At 44.0% G+C, this 17,685-nt stretch overlaps 1 protein-coding gene across 2 annotated transcripts in view; it reads left to right on the plus strand.

Annotated features, from left to right (window-relative positions):
• Nucleotides 1–17,685, plus strand: part of LOC308311923 (N-chimaerin-like) — a 168,915-nt gene that overhangs the window by 20,736 nt on the left and 130,494 nt on the right. For both annotated transcript variants that reach the window (XM_080758724.1, XM_080758723.1), the window contains exons 3-11: nucleotides 6,194–6,298; nucleotides 6,688–6,730; nucleotides 7,155–7,233; nucleotides 9,274–9,371; nucleotides 12,729–12,843; nucleotides 14,220–14,367; nucleotides 16,790–16,885; nucleotides 16,996–17,162; nucleotides 17,340–17,408. In XM_080758724.1, coding sequence (XP_080614850.1) covers nucleotides 6,194–6,298; nucleotides 6,688–6,730; nucleotides 7,155–7,233; nucleotides 9,274–9,371; nucleotides 12,729–12,843; nucleotides 14,220–14,367; nucleotides 16,790–16,885; nucleotides 16,996–17,162; nucleotides 17,340–17,408 — 920 coding nt within the window. The remainder of the gene's footprint in view (nucleotides 1–6,193; nucleotides 6,299–6,687; nucleotides 6,731–7,154; nucleotides 7,234–9,273; nucleotides 9,372–12,728; nucleotides 12,844–14,219; nucleotides 14,368–16,789; nucleotides 16,886–16,995; nucleotides 17,163–17,339; nucleotides 17,409–17,685) is intronic.

Genomic DNA, 17,685 nt, shown 5'->3' on the forward strand with positions numbered 1-17,685 from the left:
AAGGCTAGGGCAAGGACGTCAAGGCTAGGGCAAGGACGTCAAGGCTAGGGCACGGTCGTCAAGGCTAGGGCACGGTCGTCAAGGCTAGGGCAAGGACGTCAAGGCTAGGGCACGGTCGTCAAGGCTAGGGCAAGGTCGTCAAGGCTAGGGCAAGGTCGTCAAGGCTAGGGCACGGTCGTCAAGGCTAGGGCACGGTCGTCAAGGCTAGGGCAAGGACGTCAGGGATAGGGCAAGGACGTCAAGGCTAGGGCACGGTCGTCAAGGCTAGGGCACGGTCGTCAAGGCTAGGGCAAGGACGTCAAGGCTAGGGCACGGTCGTCAAGGCTAGGGCACGGTCGTCAAGGCTAGGGCACGGTCGTCAAGGCTAGGGCAAGGACGTCAAGGCTAGGGCAAGGACGTCAGGGATAGGGCAAGGACGTCAAGGCTAGGGCACGGTCGTCAAGGCTAGGGCACGGTCGTCAAGGCTAGGGCACGGTCGTCAAGGCTAGGGCAAGGACGTCAAGGCTAGGGCAAGGACGTCAAGGATAGGGCAAGGTCGTCAAGGCTAGGGCACGGTCGTCAAGGCTAGGGCACAGTCGTCAAGGATAGGGCACAGTCGTCAAGGCTAGGGCACGGTCGTCAAGGATAGGGCACGGTCGTCAAGGCTAGGGCACGGTCGTCAAGGCTAGGGCACGGTCGTCAAGGATTGGGCACGGTCGTCAAGGATAGGGCACGGTCGTCAAGGATAGGGCACGGTCGTCAAGGCTAGGGCACGGTCGTCAAGGATAGGGCACGGTCGTCAAGGATAGGGCACGGTCGTCAAGGATTGGGCACGGTCGTCAAGGCTAGGGCACGGTCGTCAAGGCTAGGGCAAGTCCAACGGCAAGCCCTTTCACCCGCTCTCTCCCTCCGCGCTCTTCCTCCATAAACGGCTGAAGTGCATTTCGCAATTTGTGTTAAAAGTCACGCCAGCCGAGCTCAGCTCAGCGTGACGGGACATGAATCATGCTGATGAAAAAAATAATACAATACTGTACTCGGTGTACTGTAGTTACAAGAGCAACAGTAACAGCTCACTGCGTGGTGCAACTCGATACCAGCGACGGCACATAATGAGATGACCTTTAGTTAGATAAATGAATTCAATTTCAAATCCATCGGTCGGTCAGGACTCGGAAGAGGTGATAAACCAACCCATTCTATAAGAGTGAGATCTTCCAACACTTAAAGGTATATTCAGTGATTTCACTTAATTCAAATATCACTTATTTTTTTGTTTTGTTGTGATAATCCTCTCTACTATAGAGTGTGCTGACCATATAAGGAGTTCCTCCCTGTCCCCAGTTAACCCCTGGGGGGGTCAAAAAACCTTAGGTTTCGTTTTTGACTCTCTATCCTGATTGGACGAAGGCTTAGGTCCCACAGCCAAAAACGAAACCTAAGGTTTTTTGAGTGAAATCACTGAATATACATTTAAACCTTATATACTTCATAACGCATTCTATACTTGGTTCTCTACTGTTTTCCCTGTACACCACATGGGCCCTATTTTTGCCATCCTATATACACCTTATCTCTAAAGTTCTGCCCCTTTTTTGAGTGGTGCAACCACTCCCTTACGGAGCTGTGTGTGGCTGGCTGGCTGGCTGCCTGGGTCTGAGCACCAAAACAGCACGGTTGTTTTTCACCACCTGGGCGCAACCTAACACACGCACATACTAACTATATATGATGATTTCGGGTGTGCCAGTACAGTACAGTACAGTACAGTACAGTAGAGGGACCCCCACACGGTAACTCTGTCATTTCTCAACCGTTTCGGGACGTGCGGCGGCTCGCCGGAATCGGCCTGGCCCCCCTGCAGGTTCTGGAACTTCCGGGGACCCCCCCACACGGAGTTGCACCACTCACTTCACACGGGTGTGATCTTTACTATTTTGAAAACATTTTAAAGTTGCTCAACTATAGCCAATCTACATCGACACGTTGTGAGCTTGTAGATTGGCTATTCGCTTTTTTTCCCTCTCCTAAATAGTAAAATAAATCACACCCGTGTGAACTGAGTGGTGCAATTTCCCCCCCCCCCCCCCCCCCTCTCTCTCTCTCTCTGTCTCTCTCTCTCTCTCTCTCTCTCTCTCTCATTAGCAGGCACAGCAATACCCCTCTCTCTGTTTCTGGTGCCCCCTACTGGTATAAATAAGTCACATACTCGTGCTCACTTACACAGGTACACAGGTACACGGACATTGCTGCTTGTAGCTGTAGGAGTGGTTGCACCACTCAAAAAGGCAAAGAAGTTTAGGGATAAGGGGTTTAGCACTGGCGAAAATAGGGTCCCAAATCTCTAGCCAACAGCTATGCTTTTTCCACAGTGTTTTGTTTAATGTTCATGTACGGGAGTGAGTGTGTTAGGAGAGTGTTCTTAACCCATTCTGACCTGAGATCAGATTCCTACGAGGTTTCCACTGGACACACACTGGTCTGATTAACCCATTCTGACCTGAGATCAGATTCTAAAAATGTCAGTCGTTCTTCGATTTTTCAAAAAATAGCAGACCTACAAGCTCGTAGCTTGTAGATCTGCTATTTTTCAATAGCTAAAGCACGACACGATGCTAACACCAAAATGGGTTCCCGTTCAGAATGGGTTAAATGTGCGATAGCATTTCTTCTGCAGAATGCGCAGCAATATAAAGGGACGTGTCCACGCACGCCGTTGTTTCATCCCGTGATATCCGTCCCTGTGTAGCCGATCCAACGTCAATACAACATGGTTTTGATCTTCTGCACACAATAGTGAGTGCAATAACAGCCATGTCTTACGTCCAACGTTGGCGTTTCCATTATTAGACAAAAGCAATATGAACAAAGGAGAGAGAGGCGAGGGGGGGGTAGTGAGTCTGTTTATCTGTCCTTGTCTCTAGAAAATAACAGTGGCTTCTTTACATATTTCTTTAAAAAACTTTGTCAGATAAAAAAATTTGACTAGGACTTGCTCCCACTTTTCTAGTGTAAGAGACTAATGCAGACTTTATTTTTTTTAATATATATATATATATAATTTTCATATAAAACCATATATTATATACCATTTTTTTTTTTTCAAGTTCAAATTAATTTGACCGTTGAATAAAATATCCCAACCGACAGTAGCGGTTTACGACTGACATAGAAACATAAGCTTTACAGAAAACTGTCAGGATGTAGAAGAATTTTTTACTAGAATCTGATCTCAGGTCAAAATGGGTTTTAAAGCAATGTGACGATACCTTTTGCAAGTCATTAACATTAACATGTGGCGTGCTGGCGAGTGGCCATTCTCGGCTTAGTTACTACCTGCTGCGTGTGTGCGTGTGTGCACCCGTGTGTGTGTGTGTGTGTGTATGTGTGTGTGTGTGTGTGTGTGTGTGTGTGTGTGTGTGTGTGTGTGTGTGACACCATCTGCTCCTGTTTGCTTGATCAGGCCGTCTGTGAGGTCAAGCGGAGACACACACACACACACACACACACGGAGACGCACACACACACACACACACACACACACACACCAGATGGTGACAGATCTGGCAGAGGTCCCTCTTGGTCTTCTGCACTCTGTTACCCAACCATTGTTTTTTGTTTCTCCACATCTCCTCTCTCTCTCTCTGTTTTGTCTGCCAGTGTCTCTCAACCACTAACTCTGTTTTGTCTCCCTCTCCGTCTCACTCTCTCACTCTGGTTTAGTCTCACTCTCTCACTCTGGTTTAGTCTCACTCTCTCACTCTATTTTTTTGTCTCACTCTCACTCTTGTTTTGTCTCACTCTCTGCACCTACTGTAAGACTGGTTTTTTACAATGGGTTGTTGTGGAAATTGTGTTTTTTATTTTGAGAAACTATTTTAAGTACAATTTGTGAAATTGCTCACAGTATACTTGCAGTACCAAGAACACACGAACGCACGCAGCCACGCACACACAGACACACGCACGCACGCACACGCACACACACACACACACACACACACACACACACACGCACACACGCGCACACCTCTTCTTGTTCTTCAGACAGGGTTTCCCCCCCAAAGCAAGTGAAGCATGAAGTTATGTGAATGTTTACAGTACTGCTACAGACATACCGCCCTGCTGTAGATAGGCCAGCCTGTCATCCTTACGTTTGTGTGTGTGTGTGTGTGTGTGTGTGTGTGTGTGTGTGTGTGTGTGTGTGCATGTGCGCGTGTATACACGTGTGTCTGTGTCTAGGGGGGGTGATGATGGAAAAGGCTTTTCATTAACTTTACAAGCGGCGTCTGAGACGTGGTTATAAAATAATAAGATGTGACACTTAAAAAAGCTCTTCAGACTGAGAGAGGAGGCCATCATTTTAGGATTGAATTGCCTGAGAGAAAATGATTAAAGAGACTCATTATTCTGGGCTTTGTTCAGTTTGATTCACCTCATCGCACAAGTGCAAGCAAGCCAAAATAAAACCTTTTTTTCTTTCTATTTGTATTAATTTATCTGCACGCACAAATATAGATTAATTTGTTTAATGTCTGGCAACACAACATGTGAACAGTGCACCAACAACACACAAGAATGTTCAGTTCCGTGTCGCGGTAAACCAGCAGTGCAAAGTGACTGATGGGGCATTGTGTTTTCCTGTGTAATCCTGAACACACAATACTTAACCGGTACAGGTTACAGTACTGCATGGTGCCTGGTGCTGAATTCAAATCCACTTATCTGTGCAGGCCGGAGGCCTGGGAGAGGACTATGGGTCTCCCTGTTCCACTCTGAATTCTTGCACTTGTTTTATGGTCCTGGTATGGTATACCAGAGGGTGCCCATAGTCTGCCTACACTTTCTTTTAACCTGAGAGCTACTTTCAAAATGACCAGCTTAAAGGTTTTATGACATTCATTTTCATTTATTTTTTTTTAGGTTCCATGACCTCAATTACACCCAAAAAACCTGAACTTTGAACATTCAGTGGATTTTCTGTGGTCTGAAGTTTTCTTTGGGGTTTGGAAGCCTTTTGAGCTACAATGAAAACAGGCAACACAGTGAAAACAGTGACATCTGCTGGAAAATCCCATTGACATATATGGGATTTGCAGGCTCTTACATCACAAACTGCCAGCAAAATCAGAGCACCTGTTTGAGCCAGAAAACCCCAGATCACAGAAAATCTACTGAATGTTAAAAGTTCATGTTTTTTGGGTGCAATTGAGATTATAAAACCAAAAAAAAATAAGAACAATTCCAAAACCTTTTTTTTAATGTCACAATCCCTTTAACCAGATCCACACACGCACTAAAGCATCATCTCATCTCTGAAAGTATAGCAGCACTGGTGTTGCATGTATATACAGTAACAGACCAATGGAATGGGAAATAGTAGAGAGAGAGAGGGAAATGGAACCGGTAGTTATTTGTATATGACTCGTATATTGATTGTTTGTGTGTGTGTGTGTGTGTGCAACACTATTGAAAGCAAATTATCGCATTGTGTTTTGAGCTGACACTCTCTTTTTTTTATGTCAATCAATCAAGTCACCTTAAAACCTCTATACTGTAGTTTGGGTTATTTTATTCAACCGGTCAAATTCATGTCATGTCACGTCAGGTCTATATACCATGTAAAGCCTTTGTGATCTACTGGTAGATAATGATCTACCTTCTGGGCACCCCCCTGTGCTATACCTATTCTGATGTGTTGTGAAGACGACAACTTTCAAATTAAGAGTCAGTTACAGTAAGCTGTGATCAATCAAGCATCTCTGTCCGTATACAAAATGTTCCAAGTGCAAACTGGCAGGTGGTCGCAGCAGACACAGTTTTATCCCAAACCAACTGCTTGTTACTGTTGACTTAAAGGTATATTCAGTGATTTCACTCAAAAAAATCTTAGGTTTCGTTTTTGGCTGTGGGACCTAAGCCTTTCATCCAATCAGGATAGAGAGCCAAAAAGGTTTTTTGACCCCCCCCAGGGGTTAACTGGGGACAGGGAGGAACTCCTTATATGGCACACTTTATAGTAGAGAGGATTATCACAAAAAAATAAGTGATTTTTTAATTAAGTGAAATCACTGAATATACCTTTAAAGTAAAAAAAAAGGCAGGGTGAAGTGATGTGTTTTGGTTAAAACAAAAAAAAAAGGTTCTCCATCTCCTCCTCCTCTGAACGACCCTGATCTCACTGCTGTCTCTCTGTTCTCCTGCTCCTCTGCAGCAACGTTCCCAAGGCAAGGTGCTGTTTGACCTGGTGTGTGCCCACCTCAACCTGCTGGAGGGAGATTACTTTGGTCTGGAGTACCTGGACCACCGCAAGATGACGGTGAGACGCGCACGCGCACACACACACACACACACACACACACACACACACATTCATAATTTATCCAACGCGCTTTACATAGATTGTGCATCACATTCACCCATACACTCACTCACACACATTCACACACACACACACACACACACACACACACACACACACACACACACACATGGCAGCAGAAACCATGCAAGGCACCAACCAGCACCATCAGGAGCAATTAGGGGTTCAGCGTCTTGCTCAAGGACACTTCGACACACACACACACACACACACACACACACACACACACACACACACACACGCACGCACGCACGCGCGCAAGCACTCGCACATATGCAATGTCTATGTTTGAACTTGTATTTACGTTGTTTTGTTTTTGCCTGTAGGTTTGGTTGGACCTGCTGAAGCCAACATTGAAGCAAGTCAGACGTAAGATCGCTCACGCATGCACACACACACACACACACACCGATGGGGGAGGATATAATGACTAAATTAATTATAATGAGAAAATTGGAAAATGTGTTTTATTTGACCTTTTGTAAGTGAATGTGGAAATTTGGAAAACTGCTATATGACTTAGTTATGTACATTTCAGTGTCGTGATAATACTGGAAGTGAGATAATGAGGTTTAACGGTTTAACGTTACTTTTAAGCAAATATAACGGGGCGTTCTCAAACGTCACAATGTGACGGTTTCATAATTGCACGTGATATTAACAGATTGCTTTCTTGCCTCCAATCTTTCCCTCCAATTCTCTGCGTCTCTCCTTCCTTTCCTCTGTCCTCCATCATCTCCATGTCTCTCTCTCTCTCTCTCTCTCTCTCTCTCTCTCTCTCTGCCTCCGTCAGGTCCTAAAAACACCATCCTTCGCTTCGTGGTGAAGTTCTTCCCTCCAGACCACACGCAGCTGATGGAGGAGTTGACTCGGTGAGTGTGGCGTTGCAGGCCTCCGACGCCATCGGCAGACGCCAAAAAAACCAAACAAAAACCAAACCTTTCTAAAAATGACAGAGGTCTCGTGTTTTTTATTTCCCTGCTCAGTCCTTCAAACCTATATGCCCGCTCGCTTCATATAAGTGCCACTTGTTGTTTGTGACAAAACAAAACAGACAAAAGGTTCTGGAGAAGAGATGGACAGTATTGTCGCCTTACCATTTTTTTAACACGTTTTACATCCACATTCCAGAACATCAGAAAAGGAGACATGTTGACATTTTTCGAGTTCTTTGCCAAAGGGAACCCAGTCACAAACTCAACATCAGAGACCTTGGGTCACATCACAGGAAATGCTTTAAAGAAATGGTTTCCCATGAGAAATTGGTTAGTACACAGCAATAAAAGGACTATAGCATGGGATTGCTATGGTGACAAACCTGAGAGACGGCCGGGGCCCTAAAATGTAGATTCACAACGATTCAGACCTGCTCCAGATCCGTGTAAATTGTTTTGTTTTTAACATTCTGCTAAAAAGCAGATTGAAAGAATGTCAAGCTCTGAGTCAACTTGTCCCAGCTGGAAAAGCCAGGCACTCTTCTGAAAACACCCATTTGGGAGCATCGAAGGTTCTTTGAAGGCACAGCATTTATTTATTATGATAATTATTGGGCTGCCGGGTAAAAAGTGAGAGCAAACGACTCAAGCACAGCGGCAAATTTGACCCTCTACTTACTGTATCTACTCTTGGTGGGCAAAACAAAATACTGTAAATCCATCATAAAGATGATTGAATAGACACAAACATAGTAATAACAATGTTTTTTTTTTTTTCAAACTATAATTTTTTTAATTGTAATTATTTCCTGAGGAAGTAGACTAAATTCATAACCGTCAGCCAGTGTCACAGGGCATTGAACCGGGAAATGGAAAACGCACAAACACAACATAACACAATGCTCTGTATAGGAAGTGTGCAGTGTACCCTTTTGCTCTGCTGGGCCCTGTGAGGCCCTGCTGCGATGCTTTAGAAAAACACTTCACAACGTCAAATAAGTCACTCTCCATTTGGCATTTGATTCATGGGTTTCGAGAATCGAGAGACGTCTGCTCAACGGAGGGGGGGGGGGGGGGGGTCCAGCACAGGAAGTTGGAAGGGAGCCACTCGTCCTTTGTTTTAGCTGTCCACAGCGCTGCGTCTTTCCTCTGCTTCGGGACTGGGGGAGCGAAGGGACAGACAGACAGACAGACAGGCAGACAGACAGCTGAGCGGAAGGAGGTTGAGCCAGGGTACACCGCAAATGAATGTGTATAAATAATTTAAAAAAAAATAGAATAGACATTAAGTGTCATCAGAAAACGCTTGCACGGTCAGAGAATCATGTCAGGAGCCATTTGTTAGTTGCCGGTGCCAAAGTATAGTGAGACGGACAGAAGCATAATATGCAGACACATGGAGAGACAGATGGACAGGCCCGACAGATGGAGTGACCGCAGGCAGAAGAGTCGACAGAGATGCTGTTGAATGGTTGGATGGAGAGGTGTAGACACTGTCTTGTCTCGGCCTTCTCTAACGTACAGCCAGTAATGTAAAAATGGACCCTGTTTTAAAGATGGCCATAGCTGCTGATAGGTTGGTTGGTTTGTAATAGCTCCCAAAAGTCTTAATCTTTGGAGGGGGGTTGACCCAGTACTTTCTATACAGGCATTATAGCTCTCATGTTTACAATTTAAAATGTAGGCATTTAGGCAGACGCTCTTAATCCAGAGCGATTTACAGTAAGCAAGAACAACACGAGGTAATATACATCAAATACATAAATAATCCGTAAAAAAGATAAGTCGTCAAGAATCATAGGTAAGCTAAGAACCTAACATCTGTCTAACCTGATGTTTCCACAGAGACATCCAGGATCATCTTTGTACATTTTGTTTGGGATTTCTCAAATGGGCCTTTAGTTTAAGTATGACATTGACTCACACTTCACTCCCATGTAAACAAAACCCTCTCTTTCTTCTTCCCTCTCTCTCCAGCTATTTGTTTGCTCTCCAGATCAAACATGACCTGGCGTGCGGTCGTCTCATCTGCAACGACACCAGCGCTGCACTCATGGTCTCTCACATCATCCAGTGTAAGTACTAACTGGAGCGAGCTAGCTAGCTAAGCTAAGCTAAGATGTTCTCTGTATCTTTCCGTAAACGGAATGGAAGTTCAATGTTTGGAACGTGGATACTAGTAGGAAGTTCATATGGGTTTGAACGTGGATACTAGGAAGTTCATATGGGTTGGAACGTGGATACTAGGAAGTTCATATGGGTTGGAACATGGATACTAGGAAGTTCATATGGGTTGGAACGTGGATACTAGGAGGTTCATATGGGTTGGAACGTGGATACTAGGAGGTTTATATGGGTTGGAACGTGGATACTAGGAGGTTCATATGAGTTGGAACGTGGATACTAGGAAGTTCATATGGGTTGGAATGTGGATACTAGGAAGTTCATATGGGTTGGAACGTGGATACTAGGAAGTTCAAGATACTAGGAGGTTCATATGGGTTGGAACGTGGATACTAGGAAGTTCATATGGGTTGGAACGTGGATACTAGGAAGTTCATATGGGTTGGAACGTGGATACTAGGAGGTTCATATGGGTTGGAATGTGGATACTAGGAAGTTCATATGGGTTGGAACGTGGATACTAGGAAGTTCATATGGGTTGGAACGTGGATACTAGGAAGTTCATATGGGTTGGAACGTGGATACTAGGAGGTTCATATGGGTTGGAACGTGGATACTAGGAAGTTCATATGGGTTTGAACGTGGATACTAGGAGGTTCATATGGGTTGGAACGTGGATACTAGGAAGTTCATATGGGTTGGAACGTGGATACTAGGAGGTTCATATGGGTTGGAACGTGGATACTAGGAAGTTCATATGGGTTGGAACGTGGATACTAGGAAGTTCATATGGGTTGGAACGTGGATACTAGGAGGTTCATATGGGTTGGAACGTGGATACTAGGAGGTTTATATGGGTTGGAACGTGGATACTAGGAGGTTCATATGAGTTGGAACGTGGATACTAGGAAGTTCATATGGGTTGGAATGTGGATACTAGGAAGTTCATATGGGTTGGAACGTGGATACTAGGAAGTTCAAGATACTGGGAGGTTCATATGGGTTGGAACGTGGATACTAGGAAGTTCATATGGGTTGGAACGTGGATACTAGGAAGTTCATATGGGTTGGAACGTGGATACTAGGAGGTTCATATGGGTTGGAATGTGGATACTAGGAAGTTCATATGGGTTGGAACGTGGATACTAGGAAGTTCATATGGGTTGGAACGTGGATACTAGGAAGTTCATATGGGTTGGAACGTGGATACTAGGAGGTTCATATGGGTTGGAACGTGGATACTAGGAAGTTCATATGGGTTTGAACGTGGATACTAGGAGGTTCATATGGGTTGGAACGTGGATACTAGGAAGTTCATATGGGTTGGAACGTGGATACTAGGAGGTTCATATGGGTTGGAACGTGGATACTAGGAAGTTCATATGGGTTGGAACGTGGATACTAGGAAGTTCATATGGGTTGGAACGTGGATACTAGGAGGTTCATATGGGTTGGAACGTGGATACTAGGAGGTTCATATGGGTTGGAACGTGGATACTAGGAAGTTCATATGGGTTGGAACGTGGATACTAGGAAGTTCATATGGGTTGGAACGTGGATACTAGGAGGTTCATATGGGTTGGAACGTGGATACTAGGAAGTTCATATGGGTTTGAACGTGGATACTAGGAGGTTCATATGGGTTGGAACGTGGATACTAGGAGGTTCATATGGGTTGGAACGTGGATACTAGGAAGTTCATATGGGTTGGAACGTGGATACTAGGAGGTTCATATGGGTTGGAACGTGGATACTAGGAAGTTCATATGGGTTGGAACGTGGATACTAGGAGGTTCATATGGGTTTGAACGTGGATACTAGGAAGTTCATATGGGTTGGAACGTGGATACTAGGAAGTTCATATGGGTTGGAACGTGGATACTAGGAAGTTCATATGGGTTGGAACGTGGATACTAGGAAGTTCAAGATACTAGGAGGTTCATATGGGTTGGAACGTGGATACTAGGAGGTTCATATGGGTTGGAACGTGGATACTAGGAGGTTCATATGGGTTGGAACGTGGATACTAGGAAGTTCATATGGGTTGGAACGTGGATACTAGGAGGTTCATATGGGTTGGAACGTGGATACTAGGAAGTTCATATGGGTTGGAACGTGGATACTAGGAAGTTCATATGGGTTGGAACGTGGATACTAGGAAGTTCAAGATACTAGGAGGTTCATATGGGTTGGAACGTGGATACTAGGAGGTTCATATGGGTTGGAACGTGGATACTAGGAAGTTCATATGGGTTGGAACGTGGATACTAGGAGGTTCATATGGGTTGGAACGTGGATACTAGGAAGTTCATATGGGTTGGAACGTGGATACTAGGAAGTTCATATGGGTTGGAACGTGGATACTAGGAAGTTCATATGGGTTGGAACGTGGATACTAGGAAGTTCATATGGGTTGGAACGTGGATACTAGGAAGTTCAAGATACTTGGAGGTTCATATGGGTTGGAACGTGGATACTAGGAGGTTCATATGGGTTGGAACGTGGATACTAGGAAGTTCATATGGGTTGGAACATGGATACTAGGAAGTTCATATGTGTTGGAACGTGGATACTAGGAAGTTCATATGGGTTGGAACGTGGATACTAGGAAGTTCATATGGGTTGGAACGTGGATACTAGGAAGTTCATATGGGTTGGAACGTGCATGCTAGGGAGCTAGCAAAGCCCTCGCGCACATCAGCTGCTCGGCTGCTAGATTCTAAAAATGTAAAGTTCAGGAAAACGATTCACCAAACCTGCATTGTTGAATTGTGTCATTAAGGACGTGTATATAAAAGATGAACATGTACTAGTGTCATCACTTAGTTCTAAATACCGGTAATCTTTAATAATCTGTTGTATTGAGCAGCTGATGTGTGTGTGTGTGTGAGTGTTTAGCTAGCTTCCTAGCATCTGAACAGAGTCCAGTGCTAGCACTCTGAAACAGGCTAATATACAGTAGACTACATTTGATATGACCCTTGACCTTATGGTTACATCACTATGGTCCTCCCCACGAGGGAAAGGGGTATTTTTATGGTAAGACGGATTTATTTTAGTTTGGTTTACAACGATGAAAAGATTCAGGCTACAGTTAGGGTTGGGGTTAGTGTTCATTCATTATTAGGGAAGGGATTCATGTGGCTAATGTTAGGCTTAGGTGGGGCCTTCACATCAGGCTAAGTTCTTGTACTCAAATTGAATGAGTTGCCAAAGCATTTCACATAAAATATGTGATAACAGGCAAGAGATTTTGATAAGCATATCTGACTTACTTACTTTCTTTCTTTCTTTCCTTTCTTTCACAGCGGAGATAGGAGATTACGAGGAGACTCAGAGCTGGCAGCATCTGCTTCACAACAAGTACCTGCCTGACCAAGATGCCCTGAGAGACAAGATCACTGACTGCCATCGCAAGCATGTGTCAGTACACACACACACACACACACACACACACACACACACACACACACACACACACACACACACACACACACGCGCACACAAACACACACACCTGACCAAAATGCCCTGAGAGACAAGATCACTGACTGCCACCGCAAACATGTACACACGCTCCCACTCACTCACAGACACACTTAACCACACTCAACCTGGCCTCCTTATTTTTGTCATGTCATTCATTATATGTTTGCTATTTTTCCACGGCCATAGATAGGACAAGTTATTAATGGGGTATTAATTTATGTTAAAAATATAAAAAAGATAATCAAAAGTCTTTTTCAAAACCTGAATGCAAACTCTGTGACGGGTGTGTCTGACACATTCAGATGCAAGAATAAAAGTCTGGATATATCAGATGACCGACGAAGGACCGACCTAGCTTTTTCAGAAAACTGTCAGGATGTAGAAGAACATTTTTAGAATCTGATCTCAGGTCAGAATGGTATAAGTTTATTTCATACCATTTTGGAACCGAAATAGGCAATCGTTAAGAACCGGAATTCGGTACCGGATTCGCAAAAATCCAAACAATACCCGTCCCTAGTTATAAGGCAGCCACAAACTTTCACACCATAACTACACTTTTTCGACACTTTTTCGTCTCTGTCTATCTCTCTCTCTCTCTCTTTGTCACTCAGTTTTCAATGGCCCCATGCCAGCACAGGAAGGAAGTGGCTAATTCAGTGGCTTATACGGGAAACAGGAAGTTATTTTCAGAACTTGTGTGTGGAAACAAACATGTTTTGTGGTCTGTTTTCTTTTTCTCTGCCCACAGCGGCGGGCGGCTTCAGCCTCTTTGATCATTGGCGTCTTGTCAACACTAGCACAGTAAACACCGCTGAATGTAGCGCCCAGCCCAACGTCTTCGCTTTGGGTTCGCTTCGGATCAATTCACAAAATAAGCTCTGTAGTAAACAAACAAACACTTAAACCATTCTGACCTGAGATCAGATTCATACGAGGTTTCCGCTGGACACACACTGGTCTGATTAACCCATTCTGACCTGAGATCAGATTCTAAAAATTCAACAAGATAACTCCACAAATCATCACACTAAAGATTATGTTTGAATCACACATGGAAATATTAAAAAAGCTATTAAAAAAACCTCTTCAAGATTGAGATATGAACAATGCAAACCACCACAATGTATACGCACACGGGACAAAAAACATTTAATTTTTGGCGAGGGAGCCCATTACCAATATTTTCTGAGAGACGGATGTTTCGGGGCTATCCAGCCTCTTTATCAGTGATGATAGACTGCCCGTCTTGTCTTACTGACTGATGAGTATTTGACTGACTGTTCTTTTTTTTTCCGCCCCCACCCCAGAGGTCAGACGCCAGCAGAGTCCGACTACCAGCTGTCGGAGATTGCGCGGCGCTTGGAGATGTACGGCGTTCGCCTTCACCCGGCCAAGGACCGAGAAGGAACCAAACTCAGTCTGTCTGTGGCTCACACCGGGGTCTTAGTGTTCCAGGTCAGTCCTGTCTGTGGCTCACACCTGAAAGGGGGGAGTTTCCCCACTTGGGACGTAGAAGGAACATATTATTATTATTATAATATTATTATTAACACGTTATTCCAATCAGTTCCTCTCCCCTCCATGAGGCCGCCTATAGTCTACAGTACATAGTTAAATCCTCAGTGGTCATTTAACCCATTTAGGGTTAAATTAATTTAAAAAAAGGTTCGCTCTGAAAGAATATTATATTCAAAGATTTGTGCCGCGTTCTTACGATTTTTCAACAGCTAAAGTATATCATAATGCTTAGTTAAAACCCTTAGAAGCGGTTCCCGGTCCAGAATGGGTTAACTCTAGCGGGGTCCATTTGGTTTCTAACTGTTAACCCCCGGGGAGTCCAGTGCCGCCCACGGACCCAACATTGAGACAGAACTATACTGGCCCTAAATAGTAGGCTTAAACACATGAACATGATAGTCAAATGTGTGTCGTCCTTCTCCTCATGCATGGAAACTTCCCTGTTCCTGCTTCACACAATGCGGTCTCACAGTAGGTCACTCGGCTCCCAAAAATAGGGCGAAGATTACACGGAATGCAAATTCCACATCCAAAACCCTGAATACAGCGTTGTTGTCCCTCTACGGTCAGAACATTCTTTGGTCAGTACAGTACAGTACAGTACAGTACAGTACAGTGACCATCACATGCATGGCTGCAAATCAAACGTGACATTGACAAAACAATCGCATACATGTGAGTATAGATTTACTGTGCATCAGACATGACACGGCCAAAACCATCATATACACACAGATTTTTACATCAAACATGACACAATGGAAACCATTGCGTACCGTACGTTTATACATCACAAAACCATTAAATGCACACTGTGGATTTACATCAAACGTGACACACCCAAAGCCATCACATACTGTACATGCTGTAGTGTACGGGTTTACATCAAACGTGACACAGCCAAAACCATAAATAGTGTATGTTTACATCAAGCATGACACAGCCAAAACCTTAAATACTGTATGTTTACATCAAGCAACGTCAGCTAGTAGACATTTGTTAACATTCTTGCTAGTTTCCCACTGAATAACATCCTCAGACTTAAAAGGCCCAAGTGATACAAACAAATTGGTATAGCCCCACCACCATCACGAGCATTTACACTCGTATTTAACCCTCTAACACCCGCATTAATTTCTACTTGCAAAAAATAGAAACCTTACTACTACTTTGTACTACTAGGACTGACACTAAAAAAGTTTGATGAAAATGTTATAATAATTATATAATAATTATATAATAATATAATAAATTAATAATTTACAGTTGGGGGATATCTTTCACAATAATGAATAAAACATGTTCTAGACATTCTAATGATCACAAAAAAACATATATTACAATTATTTTACCTACTTTTATTAGGGTAAAGGTCAAAAGTCTTAGGTTAAAAAATGTTCAAAATCGCACAGAGTCCAGACATTTTTTATTTGTGTGAATTTCAGCCTCTGTGGGGGGTGTTTATATGCAAATATCATGACCAATGGCATTGCAATGAACATCACTGATGACGTTTAGGTGAAAAAATAACAGAAAAAAATAATAATAATTTAGTAATTAATTAAATTAAATTTGTTGCTAAAAAGCAACTCTGGGTGCTAGAGGGTTAAAGTGACTATATAACCCTAATTTATAGATTGGGCCATTAACACTACGGGCCATTAACACTACGTCTTTGAGGGGAAAACGTTTTTTCTTTGAGGGGTTCTTCGAAGCGCTCTCGGCATTCAGAAAATGCCGCTGACGTGACAACTCGGGCGCTTAATTAAGTTGGGGGTTGAGGTTTTGTGGTGAGGGTCTCCACCCAACCTTGGCAACCTCTCAGCCCAGGAGGGGGAAGAATGTGCCCCATGTTCAAGTTCAACTGCTGAGCTATCGACACTGATGATGAGCTGAATCAGGGAAATGCTCTCCAGCTGTGGAGATGGAGAAACAACTTTATTTATATATTTTGCGCAAAACAACGTTTTTCCAGTCATTATAGTACAATTAATAGTACCAATTTATGCCATTCCTGCACAACAAAATGTCTTCGGGCCGTTCGGCCTACCCCAGTGTCTGCTTAACCCATTCTGACCGGGAACCCGTTTTGGTGTTAGCATCATGTTATGCTTTAGCTATTGAAAAATAGCAGATCTACGAGCTCATAGCGCGCCACCGAGTGGCGCGCTACGAGCTTGTAGGTCTGCTATTTTTGAAAAAAAATCGAAGAACGACTGACATTTTTAGAATCTGATCTCAGGTCAGAATGGGTTCATCAGACCAGTGTGTTGTCCAGTGGAAACCTCGTATGAATCTGATCTCAGGTCAGAATGGGTTAATAAAAAGACGCTAACGTGTGTTTTTTGCAATGTCACAGGGCTACACCAGGATCAACGCCTTCAACTGGTCCAAGATTCGAAAGCTGAGCTTCAAGCGCAAGAAGTTCCTCATCAAGCTGAGATCAGACCCCACTGTAAGTCTTCTGTTCTTATGACGGGTTGGGGGGGGGGGGGGAGGGACTTGGCGAAAAAGGAAGGTTCTATTTAATTGTCTTCCTCCTGTGTGTGTGTGTGTGTCTCGCAGCAAAGTTCTCACCACGACACGTTGGAGTTCAACATGGCGAGCAGAGACTGCTGCAAGGTGTTCTGGAAGATCTGCGTGGAGTACCACGCCTTCTTCAGGCTCTTCGAGGAGCCCAAGCCCAAACCCAAGCCGGTTCTGTTCACCCGGGGATCCTCCTTCCGCTTCAGGTAAAACAAATGAATCACATTCGTGATTTTCCTGTGTGACTCATACCGTTTCCTATCAATAAAGGTTGGGCGCCGCTGTGGCTCATAGGAGGTAGAGCAGGTCGTCCAATGATTGCCGGGTCGGCGGTTCGTGTGATATTTTAACTCTCTCCTCTCCTCTCCTCTCTCGTGTTGCAGCGGTCGCACCCAGAAGCAGATCATTGATTATGTGAAAGACTCCGAGTTCAAGAAGCTTCCGTTTGAAAGGTGAAAGCTCTATCCTCTTGATTGATTGATTGGTTGGACGTCTGAATGTCAACTTGTCCGCCAATATATTGATATATTTGTGTGCGTGCGTGAGTGCGTGCGTGCGTGCGTGCGTGCGTGAGTGCGTGAGTGCGTGCGTGAGTGTGCCATCTTAGAAAGATGGAATGGTTTTGAAAAGCACAACCACTTGTTAAATGAAACAGCTCGTCATTTGGCATGACACAATTTAATATCGTATTAATATTGGATATTAGTAACCATTAATTCATCCGTTTTC

This window comes from Protomyctophum bolini (genome assembly GCF_963924005.1).
Source record: "Protomyctophum bolini genome assembly, chromosome: 24".
Taxonomy (NCBI): Eukaryota; Metazoa; Chordata; class Actinopteri; order Myctophiformes; family Myctophidae; genus Protomyctophum; species Protomyctophum bolini.